Here is a 12,464-nt window from a genome sequence, read left to right on the forward strand (position 1 = left end):
AAATGGTTCGGATATATTCAATATTAAACTTCATTGTCGTTGTTGATGAATAGCTGATGTAACGAATATGCTTGTAAATTGATTTTACACTCGTTAAGATATGTTAGCGGTTGAATCAGAATCACACAAAGATGACCCTGTCCGATGGAATTTCATTCCCTGTAGTCATTCGTGTAATTTTTCTTGCGCTATTCCCTTCAACACGTTTTCAGAGTCACGGCAGATATAAGCAACAAAACACACACACAAAAACCCAGTTCATTACAATTGGTTTTTAATAATCAGGTATTCATTTAATTTATCCGATTTTTGTCTTTATTACGCGTGTTCTCTTTAGTGCCAGCACTGATATGCTTGAGTTTATTTTGGAGTAATTAACTTCTTCCGCATAATCTTTGTTCATGTATTTATTATTTACTTTGCAACACTTCCTTTGATTTAGAATATTCTAATTCAAATGTTGATTTTTCACGAATTAATCGTAACGCCCTATTTGTGGGGCAAATGAATAAATCTAAATCTGTCCAAAGTTTCAATAAAAATGAAGAGGAAATTTACGTTCATACCGTACAGGCAATTTAATTGAAATGCAAGCTATTTGAATGGTTATCAATCTCACACTAAAAATATATCGATCTCACAATAAAAAACTGTTTGAGGAACAACAATATTGGATCATGGGCAATGTCTTTACGGCTCCTTTTTTAAGTATAGTTTGCAGAATTGCAGTTGTCGCTAAATTACCTTTACTGATGTTTCTACATATCATGTATTGCATATGAACAACACGTCTTAATCGCTCTTGTATAGACATTCTAAGCCAAAGGGCACATGATAAAAAAAAAAGCAAATGAAAGGCCCCAATGGATCACTACGTTATGGATCCTGAGAGGAGCAGGAACCAGTCTACACAGCAAGAAATGAAATACTGACAGGCGTGTTTGTGAAAACTAAACGAACGAAGGCCGATATTTATAGGAAATAATTCTGTATTGCGTGGAAAAAAAGGCAATGACAAATGGCTTTTATTCAGGGTTCTATTCGAAGAAAAAAAAACCACATCAATCTATAATGGATTGTGTATCGAAACTTACACCACGGCGTGGCGTGAATCAGAATGATAAAAGATACGTTCCCCATGCTATTTTGGAGTTTCACCACGAAAAATAATTGTTATTTTTTCAATTGCTACTTTTCCAGCATCGTTACTCACTTTTGAAAGAGACATCGAACAACAAAATCCACCGATGATTAGTTATTGAATTATTTGTTCACATACTTTGGCTCTCGCAGGGCGAGCTCATTACCTTTTGCCCAAAATGAAAACCCGGAATGCCGTCACCCAAATCGGATGGGTTTTTTTCGCGCAAACAAATAATACACATTGAAAATTCGTTTGGAGAAAATAAACCTTTTTTAAGAGAACAAGTTTGATGCAACTTTAATTTTGCCAAGTAATATTAAGAGCGTTCTTCCCTATTGTAATGTAAATATTTGGCAGAATATTTCAACTTTGCTGTTCTTCATTTGATTCGACAGTTTCTTGAGGAATCTTCCCCTTGAGTCGATTTACCCCAGTTCATTCGATGGACTCTCCAATCTCAACAGCCTGTAAGTTTTGGATATGGTTCGGATATATCCAACATTACACTTTATTTTCGTTGTTGATGAATAACTGATGCAACGAATATGGTTGTAAATTGATTTTAAACTCGTTAAGATATGTTAGCGGTTTAATCAGAATCACACAAAGATGACCCTGTCCGATGGAATTTCATTCCCTGTAGTCTTTCGTGTAATTTTTCTTGTGCTATTCCCCTCAACACATTTTCAGAGTCACGGCAGATATAAGCAACAAAACACACACACAAAAACCCAGTTCAATACAATTCGTTTTTAATAATCAGGTATTCATTTAATTTATCCGATTTTTGTCTTTATTACGCGTGTTCTCTTCATTGCCAGCACTGATATGCTTGAGTTTATTTTGGAGTAATTAACTTCTTCCGCAAAATCTTTGTTCATGTATTTATTATTTACTTTGCAACACTTCCTTTGATTTAGAATATTCTAATTCAAATGTTTATTTTTCACGAATTAATCGTAACGCCCTATTTGTGGGAGAAATGAATAAATCTAAATCTGTCCAAAGTTTCAATAAAAATGAAGAGGACATTTACGTTCATACCGTACAGGCAATTTAACTGAATTGCAAGCTATTTGAATGGTTATCAATCTCACACTAAAAACATATCAATCTCACAATAAAAAGCTGTTTCAGCAACAACAATATTGGATCATGGGCAATGTCTTTACGGCTCCTTTTTTAAGTATAGTTTGCAGAATTGCAGTTGTCGCTAAATTACCTTTACTGATGTTTCTACATACATGTATTGCACATGAACCACACGTCTTAATCGGTTTTGTATAGACATTCTAAGCCAAAGGGCACATGATAAAAAAAAGCAAATGAAAGCCCCCGATGGATCCCTACGTTATGGATCCTGAGAGGAGCAGGAACCAGTCTACACAGCAAGAAATGAAATACTGACAGGCGTGTTTGTGAAAACTAAACGAACGAAGGCCGATTTTTATAGGAAATAATTCTGTATTGCGTGGAAAAAAGGCAATGCCAAAAGGCTATTTTATTCAGGGTTCTATTCGAAAAAAAAAAGCCACTTCAATCTGTAATGGATTATGTAAGAGTAACTTTCACCACGTTATGGCATGAATCGGAATGATAAAAGATGCGTCCATATGCTATTTGCGAGTTTCCCCACGAAAAATATTTGGTTTTTTTTTCAATTAATACTTTTCTAGCAATATAAATAGTTACTCACTTTTCAAAGAGATATCGAACAACAAAATCCTCCCATGATTAGTTATTCAATTATTTCTTCACATGATTCGAATTATTTTCGGATCTCGCAGGGCGGGCTCATTACTTTTTGCGCAAAATGAAAACCCAGAATTCCGTCACCCAAGCCGGATTTTTTTTCCGCTCGAACTAATTATACACATTGAAAATTCGTCTTGAGGAAAAAAAACCCTTCTTTAGGTGCACGAGTATGATGCAACTTTAATTTTGCCAAGTAATATTAAGAGTGTTCTTCCCTATTGTAATATAACTATTTGGTACAATATTTCAACTTTGCCGTTCTTCATTTGATTCGACAGAACCTTGATTGATGTTCCCCTTGAGACGATTTACCCCAGTTCATTCGATGGACTCTCCAATCTCAACAGCCTGTAAGTTTTGGATATGGTTCGGATATATCCAACATTACACTTTATTGTCGTTGTTAATGAATAACTGATGCAACGAATATGGTTGTAAATTGATTTTAAAGTCGTTAAGATATGTTAGTGGTTTAATCAGAATCACACAAAGATGACCCTGTCCGATGGAATTTCATTCCCTGTATAGTCTTTCGTGTAATTTTTCTTGTGCTATTCCCCTCAACACATTTTCAGAGTCACGGCAGATATAAGCAACAAAACACACACACAAAAACCCAGTTCAATACAATTCGTTTTTAATAATCAGGTATTCATTTAATTTATCCGATTTTTGTCTTTATTACGCGTGTTCTCTTTATTGCCAGCACTGATATGCTTGAGTTTATTTTGGGGTAATTAACTTCTTCCGCATAATCTTTGTTGATGTATTTATTATTTACTTTGCAACACTTCCTTTGATTTAGAATATTCTAATTCAAATGTTGATTTTTCACGAATTAATCGTAACGCCCTATTTTGTTGGAGAAATGAATAAATCTAAATCTGTCCAATGTTTCAAAAAAAAATGAATGGGAAATCTACGTTCATACCGTACAGGCAATTTAACTGAATTGCAAGCTATTTGAATGGTATTCAATCTCACACTAAAAACATATCAATCTCACAATAAAAAGCTGTTTCAGCAACAACAATATTGGATCATGGGCAATGTCTTTACGGCTCCTTTTTTAAGTATAGTTTGCAGAATTGCAGTTGTCGCTAAATTACCTTTACTGATGTTTCTACATATCATGTATTGCATATGAACCGCACGTCTTAATCGGTTTTGTATAGACATTCTAAGCCAAAGGGCACATGATAAAAAAAGCAAATGAAAGGCCCCGATAAATCCCTACGTTATGGATCCTAAGAGGAGCAGGAACCAGTCTACACAGCAAGAAATGAAATACTGACAGGCGTATTTGTAAAAACTAAACGAACTCAGGCCGATTTTTATAGGAAATAATTTTGTATTGCACGGGAAAAGGCAATGACAAAAGGCTATTTTATTCAGGGTTCTATTCGAAAAAAAAAAGCCACTTCAATCTGTAATGGATTTATGTAAGAGTAACTTTCACCACGTTATGGCATGAATCAGAATGATAAAAGATGCGTTCCTTATGCTATTTTCGAGTTTCCCCACGAAAAATATTTGTTATTTTTTCAATTAATATTTTTCTAGCAATATCAATAGTTACTCACTTTTGAAAGAGACATCGAACAACAAAATCCACCCATGATTAGTTATTCAATTATTTGTTCACATGATTCGAATTATTTTCGGATCTCGCAGGGCGGGCTCATTATTTTATGCGCAAAATGAAAACCCAGAATTCCGTCACCCAAACCGGATTTTTTTTCCGCTCGAACTTATTATACACATCGAAAATTCGTCTGGAGGGGAAAAAAAACCTTCTTTAGGTGCACGAGTATGATGCAACCTTAACTTTGCCAAGTAATATTAAGAGTGTTCTTCCCTATTGAAATGTAAATATTTGGCAGAATATTTCAACTTTGCCGTTCTTCATTTGATTCGACAGAACCTTGAGGGATGTTCCCCTTGAGACGATTTACCCCAGTTCATTCGATGGACTCTCCAATCTCAACAGCCTGTAAGTTTGGATATGGTTCGGATATATCCAACATTATTGTTGATGAATAACTTACGCAACGAATATTTTTGTAAATTGATTTTAAACTCGTTCAGATAATGTTAGCGTTTTAATCAGAATCACACAAAGATGACTCTGTCCGATGGAATTTCATTCCCTGTAGTCATTCGTGTAATTTTTCTTGCGCTATTCCCCTCAACACGATTTCAGAGTCACGGCAGATATAAGCAACAAAACACACACACAAAAACCCAGTTCATTACAATTCGTTTTTAATAATCAGGTATTCATTTAATTTATCCGATTTTTGTCTTTATTACGCGTGTTCTCTTCATTGCCAGCACTGATATGCTTGAGTTTATTTTGGAGTAATTAACTTCTTCCGCAAAATCTTTGTTCATGTATTTATTATTTACTTTGCAACACTTCCTTTGATTTAGAATATTCTAATTCAAATGTTTATTTTTCACGAATTAATCGTAACGCCCTATTTGTGGGAGAAATGAATAAATCTAAATCTGTCCAAAGTTTCAATAAAAATGAAGAGGAAATTTACGTTCATACCGTACAGGCAATTTAATTGAATTGCAAGCTATTTGAATGGTTATCAATCTCACACTAAAAATATATCGATCTCACAATAAAAAACTTTTTCAGCAACAACAATATTGGATCATGGTCAATGTCTTTACGGCTCCTTTTTTAAGTATAGTTTGCAGAATTGCAGTTGTCGCTAAATTACCTTTACTGATGTTTCTACATATCATGTATTGCATATGAACCACACGTCTTAATCGGTTTTGTATAGGCATTCTAAGCCAAAGGGCACATGATAAAAAAAGCAAATGAAAGGCCCCGATGGATCCCTACGTTATGGATCCTGAGAGGAGCAGGAACCAGTCTACACAGCAAGAAATGAAATACTGACAGGCGTATTTGTAAAAACTAAACTAACTCAGGCCGATTTTTATAGGAAATAATTGTTTATTGCACGGGAAAAGGCAATGACAAAAGGCTATTTTATTCAGGTTCTATTCGAAAAAAAAGCCACTTCAATCTGTAATGGATTATGTAAGAGTAACTTTCACCACGTTATGGCATGAATCGGAATGATAAAAGATGCGTTCCTTATGCTATTTTTGAGTTTCCCCACGAAAAATATTTGTGTTTTTTTTCAATTAATATTTTTCAATATCAATAGTTACTCACTTTTGAAAGAGATATCGATATATTCAATATTAAACTTTATTGTCGTTGTTGATGAATAGCTGATGTAACGAATATGCTTGTAAATTGATTTTACACTCGTTAAGATATTTTAGCGGTTGAATCAGAATCACACAAAGATGACCCTGTCCGATGGAATTTCATTCCCTGTAGTCATTCGTGTAATTCTTCTTGCGCTATTCCCCTCAACACGTTTTCAGAATCATGGCAGATATAGGCCTAACGCAACAAAACACAGGGAAACAAACTCAATACAATTCGTTTTTAATAATCAGGTATTCATTCTTCATTACGCGTGTTCTCTTTATTGCCAGCACTGATATGCTTGAGTTTATTTTGAGGTAATTAACTTCTTCCGCATAATCTTTGTTCATGTATTTATTATTTACTTTGCAACACTTCCTTTGATTTAGAATATTCTAATTCAAATGTTGATTTTTCACGAATTAATCGTAACGCCCTATTTGTGGGAGAAATGAATAAATCTAAATTTGTCCAAAGTTTCAATAAAAATGAAGAGGAAATTTACGTTCATACCGTACAGGCAATTTAATTGAATTGCAAGCTATTTGAATGGTTATCAATCTCACACTTAAAAATATATCGATCTCACAATAAAAAAGCTGTTTCAGCAACAACAAAATTGGATCATATGGGCAATGTCTTTACGGCTCCTTTTTTTTTTTTTAGTATAGTTTGCAGAATTGCAGTTGTCGCTAAATTACCTTTACTGATGTTTCTACATACATGTATTGCACATGAACCACACGTCTTAATCGGTTTTGTATAGACATTCTGAGCCAAAGGGCACATGATAAAAAAAAGCAAATGAAAGGCCCCGATGGATCCCTACGTTATGGATCCTGAGAGGAACCAGTATATACAGTATTCTGTATTGCGTGGAAAAAAGGCAATGACCAATGGCTATTTTATTCAGGGTTCTATTCGAAGAAAAAAAAAAAACATCAAACTATAATGGATTGTGTATAGAAACTTTCAACACGTTATGGCGTGAATCAGAATGATAAAAGATGCGTTCCCCACGCTATTTTCGAGTTTCACCACGAAAAATATCGTTATTTTTTAAATTGCTACTTTGCCAGCATCGTTACTCACTTTTGAAAAGCCACATCAAACTAGTCGATGTCTTTTGAAAAAGACATCGAACAACGAAATCCACCGATGATTAGTCATTGAATTATTTCTTCACATAATTCGATTTTTTTTGGCTCTCGCAGGGCGAGCTCATTACTTTTTGCACAAAATGAAAACCCGGAATTCCGTCACCCAAATCGGATGTTTTTTTTTGAGCAAACAAATTATACACATTGAAAATTCGTTTGGAGAAAATAAACATTCTTTAAGAGAACAAGTTTGATGCAACTTTAATTTTGCCAAATAATATTAAGAGTGTTCTTCCCTATTGTAATATAACTATTTGGCGGAATATTTCAACTTTGCTGTTCTTCATTTGATTCGACAGTTTCTTGACGAATCTTCGCCTTGAGTCGATTCCCGCAGGTACATTTTCTGGAGTCTCAAATCTCAACACCCTGTAAGTTTAGATATGGTTCGGAAATATCCAAACTCTTGTTGTTGATAAATAGTTGATGTAACGAATATGCTTGTAAATTGATTTTAAGCTTGTTAAGATATCTTAGCGGTTTAATCAGAATCACACAAAGATGACCCTGTCCGATGGATTTTCAATCCTTGTAGTCATTGATATAATACATTGTGCTAGTCCCCTCAAAACATTTTCAGAGTCACGGCAGATACTATGCAACAAAACATACACAAAAACCAGCTTATTACCATTCGTTTTTAAAAATCAGGTTTTCATTTTAATTATCCGATTTTTGTCTTCATTGCCCATGTTTTCTTTATTGCTGCACTAATGTGCTTTTATTAATTTTTTTTTTCGGGGGGGGTAATCAATTCTTCCACGTAATCTTTGTTCATGTATTTTTATTTTGACTTTGCAGAATATTCTAATTTAGGCCGAATAAAAAAAAAACATGTTTCTCGTCCGGGTTTTTGAAAAAAAAGGAGGAAGCGGGGCTTTTTATTTTTTATTTTTTATTTTCTTCAAGATGGCCGCCAGTTTAAAATTTCCTGCAACCGTTGGTGTTTCCACTGTTCAAAGACACTTTTAAAATGAAAGACAAGTTGGACAAGAGAACTGAACATATTTACAGTGTCATTTAGAGTTGTATTGGTCTACAATGAACAGTTTTAGATGCATTTGACCTTTTTGGTGGTTTTTTTACTACATTTTTCAAAAATAACAAATAATAAAAAAAATCCAGGCGGCCTCCAAGAAGGAAGCGGGCGGGGACGAGAAACGTGTGTGTTTTTTTTTACTTCGCCTTAATTGCTGATTTTTCACGAATTAATCTGAACGGCCCTCTTCGTGGGAGAAATAAATTAATCTAAATCGGCCCAATGTTTCAATAAAAATGAGGAGGAAATTTACGTTCATACCGTACAGGCAATTAAACTGAATAGAAAACAAATAATTTCAATTAGAAACAGTACGTTTAACACAAAGAAACCTTTACATATTTTGCAGTGTATTTCAGCTTTGTTATAGGCCTATTCTCCTTTTGATTTGACAGTTATTTAGAAAGTCTTCCCCTCGTGACGATCCAGGCTGGCTTTCTTGATGGACTCTTCAATCTCAAAAAGCTGTAAGTTTTTATAAAATTTCTGATGTCACAAAAGATACTCAAATGTTTATTAGCATTGCAAGCTATTTGAATGGGAATCAATCTCACACTGGAAAATCTGTTTCAGCAATTCTTTTTTTCATTTTCGATCATGGGCAATGTCTTTACGACTTCATTTTTAAGTACAGTTTGCAGCAGCATTGCAGTTGTTGCTAAAATTACTCTTCCTGCATGACTTAACTACAGCGCGTACCAAAATACCCGCAACTTATTTTTTGCAAGGTTAGCGTCTGCGCGGAAACACGTACCACCATTATACCATTGTCATTTTAAAGCTGGGAATTTTAACTTTATCCCTGACGAGTATTGGTTTGATATTTACAAGAGTTTTAAAATTATTTACGTTCATAATAAAGGCATTTCGAAAACAAACTCAACTGATTTCAAGGAAAATCGATGATGCGGTACATCAGATGCAAACTCGAGTCAACAAGCTGTTGAAATAACAAAAAAAACAATTGATTTATACTAAAAACACATTGAACTTGAAACGACGAGCAATATTGTGAATTTATTTAAGGTGAAGCATAGGCGTGGATCGAAAAGAAAAGGAAACACAGAACGTAAAAGGCAACGAGATCGTCACATCATGAACATTATGAAGCATTTCCACATTTGGAAAAATGCGCATGATTGATTTTCCTTGAAATCGGTTGAGTTTGTTTTGACATGCCTTTATGTGAACACGAATAATTTCAAAACCCTTTGGAAAATCAAACAATACCTACCAGGGATAAAGTTAAGATTCCAAGCTTTACTATGATATAAAAAATAACGGCGGTACGTGTTTCCGCGGCGACGCTAGAGCCTCGCAAAAAAAAATGTTGCGGGTGTTTTGGGACGCGCTGTAGAACCACAGGTCGTAATGGTTTTGTATACACATTCTGAACCAAGTGGCACATGCTAAAAAAAAAAAAATTAATTACAGGCCCCAATGGTATAATTGGAAATTTGGATTTTACGTCCGTTTTGTTATCAGTAAGCTGTACTTCACCCCTCACAATATGTGCAAGGCACTTAGTATGGCCTACAAATATTTGAACTTATTTAAAAATTATTGCTATCATTTACAAAAAAAACATTGATCGCAATTCCAGAAAATTGGTTAAAAAAAGATTTCCAAAAATTTTCGCAAAAGTTTTATCTCAAAGTTAAGAAAAAGACCTTTAATTAAATTTTTATAACGAGGCAAAGTCTCGACGGATCCATAGTTGAACAGATGAAATATTTAAAAGAGAATTAACGCCCCAGACAACTGGTTGCTTAGAATATGAGTTTCGAGTATGCCTGTTTAACTGTCATATCAAGACCATGTTTAATTTCTGATCTTTTTCAGTGTACTGTTTGACATATCAGGCACGCTGAATAAGCTTGATAAGGTCGCCTCTGATGGGTTACCAGCCTTGCAAAAAGCGTAAGTCATAAAATCGATTTCAATAGTTTTATCAAACATAACATAGACGATGCTGCCTGGGGAAGTGATGTTCATCCAATATCAAATTCTTATCTAATTCACGACAGCGTCAAATGCTATGTGCAGTTCTGTCCAAAAAATTCTTAATACATTGTGTGTAGTCTTCAATAAACTTTTTTTTTTAAATTACATTTTCAGATACGTTGACGACTACCGTCTTTGTTGTGCCTTGTCCAAGTTGCAGCATTTTTCTATCGAGCAAGATTGTTTGACTACAAAGCCTAAACCAGCTTTGAATCTGTGCGACAGCCTTATGCCAAATAACATACTGCGAGCGGCGTTGTGGGTTTTGGGAATGAGCGCGCTTATTGGTAATTTCTCTGTCCTGATTTGGAGGCTTATGCAGAAAGGGGACGGAGGGGGTAAAAAGACACTCTCATTTATGGTAGGAAATCTGGCTATCGCGGACTTCATGATGGGTGTGTACATGTTAATCATAGCTGGTGCAGATCTTTCATTTGGCGAGGACTACTTTCTTGTGGCTCCTGAGTGGCGCACCAGTGCATTGTGCAAACTTGCTGGAGTTCTGTCAGTTCTGTCCAGCGAGGCTTCGGTGTTTTTTGTGACACTCATCAGCGTAGACTGCTTCTTAGGCATTGTGTTTCCGTTGAAAAGATTCTCTCTGGGAGTAAAATCAACAACAATCATCATTGGTATCTTATGGTTCCTGGCACTTTGTCTGAGTATCGTGCCGACACTTTCATTTGGGTCTGATTCTGATATATATGGACTTTCGGATGTTTGTATCGGCCTGCCCCTTACAACTAAGGCATCTGATGTGATATTGAGAAAGTCGACGGTGTATTTGTCTTTGGTTGGGAGATTTGAAAGTGCCCACGCCACAGGTGAGAAACCATCTTGGATCCTGTCAATCGTTCTCTTCCTTGGGGTCAATCTAGTTTCTTTTCTTCTTGTCCTGTGTTGCTACGTCGCCATCTTCATCAGTGTCAAGCGCACAAGAAGTGCTGTCGGAGTGAATGCCCACAGGGAGCGTGATTTTAAAATGGCGGCCAAGTTGGCGCTGATCGTGATGACGGATTTCTGCTGTTGGATGCCTATAATCATCCTGGGGATTCTGTCTCAGACGGGAACAGTCACTCTATCCACCGAGGTGTATGCATGGGTTGTGGTTCTGGTTCTACCAATCAACTCGTCCCTGAATCCTGTCCTTTACACTTTCCTCACAGTTTGTTGCGCGACTAAACCAAAAGTAGAACACCGACAGTGAATCAAACAAACCAAAATCACAACAAAGTTCAACAAAGTGCAGTGGCGGATCTACGGAGGGAGGGGTGGAGTAGGCGGTCTCTCTCCTCCTCCCCCCACCGCAAAAAAGGAAAATTATGCACAAAATGTACATGCTAGGCCCCCCCCCCCCCTCCGACAGCTACACACCCCTCCCCTTGAGCCAGAGCTGAATCTGTCCCAGCAAACATACACATTGCAAAGGTTTGCTCGAAGCATATAATGTGTTATTACCAAAGTGACTCATACCTGGGGAAAATAATTTAAAAATAGCCGTGGCTTTGAGCTGTGCAAAAGCCAAGGCGAAACCGTACCTTGGTATCAAGGCCCCAGGTACGGTTTTTTTTAATCCACATTTCATTAATGTTTAAGACATTAAGACGTCCGGTTTCACGAAATCATCAATTTTGTAAAAGCTGGGTGCTGTAAAATTTCAATTTCTTTCATTGACTAAGGATATAGCAAACTGCTCATTCATACTCACTGTGAATGCTTACAGCTAAATAAAGCCGATAATTATAAAAGGATTTTGCCGATTTACTTGACCACAAGCTTACAGATATGACGTGTGCTGTTTATGCATGATTGCGCAATCTTCCCATTTTATGCTACGCGTACGTGTGATTGTTGGACGAGTTTGTTCAGTTTGGAGGTATTTTCTGTCAATTTTTGCTGAAATGGGACGATCAAAGGTGTCTTCAGAAAACATTCAATGCGGGCGACTACACGTGAAATCAACAGCCAATACCTCGTTCCCATGAGTCGCGCGCAGTACGCTCCCACCACTCCTAGCTCTCTCACGTCACCTGGTATTACATCATGATGTTCAAAAACCTTGCACATTTATGCAAATTAGGAAAAGTCTGGTGCCTTGGCTGTGCTTTAGATCAGTCTTTG

General features: G+C 36.1%; 1 protein-coding gene across 1 annotated transcript; it reads left to right on the forward strand.

Annotated features, from left to right (window-relative positions):
• Positions 1 to 6,960: 6,960 nt before the first annotated feature.
• LOC119734547 (G-protein coupled receptor GRL101-like) lies at positions 6,961 to 11,642 on the forward strand. The gene is made up of 3 exons (XM_038208084.1): positions 6,961 to 6,995; positions 10,185 to 10,262; positions 10,461 to 11,642. Exons 1-3 carry the CDS (start codon positions 6,961 to 6,963, stop codon positions 11,548 to 11,550), a joined length of 1,203 nt encoding a protein of 400 aa, XP_038064012.1. The 3' UTR covers positions 11,551 to 11,642.
• The last annotated feature ends 822 nt before the right edge of the window (positions 11,643 to 12,464 follow it).

Source organism: Patiria miniata, unplaced genomic scaffold, assembly GCF_015706575.1.
Source record: "Patiria miniata isolate m_02_andy unplaced genomic scaffold, ASM1570657v1 HiC_scaffold_27, whole genome shotgun sequence".
Classification (NCBI taxonomy): domain Eukaryota; kingdom Metazoa; phylum Echinodermata; class Asteroidea; order Valvatida; family Asterinidae; genus Patiria; species Patiria miniata.

What these genes read in the sequence shown, in the direction of transcription:
- LOC119734547 (XM_038208084.1), top strand. Translation starts at nt 6,961, where the DNA reads ATGGATCCCTACGTTATGGATCCTGAGAGGAACCA. An exon ending in ATGGATCCTGAGAGGAACCA is followed by an intron (nt 6,996 to 10,184) that starts GTATATACAGTA and finishes GATCTTTTTCAG; the next exon opens with TGTACTGTTTGACATATCAG. An exon ending in TTACCAGCCTTGCAAAAAGC is followed by an intron (nt 10,263 to 10,460) that starts GTAAGTCATAAA and finishes TTACATTTTCAG; the next exon opens with ATACGTTGACGACTACCGTC.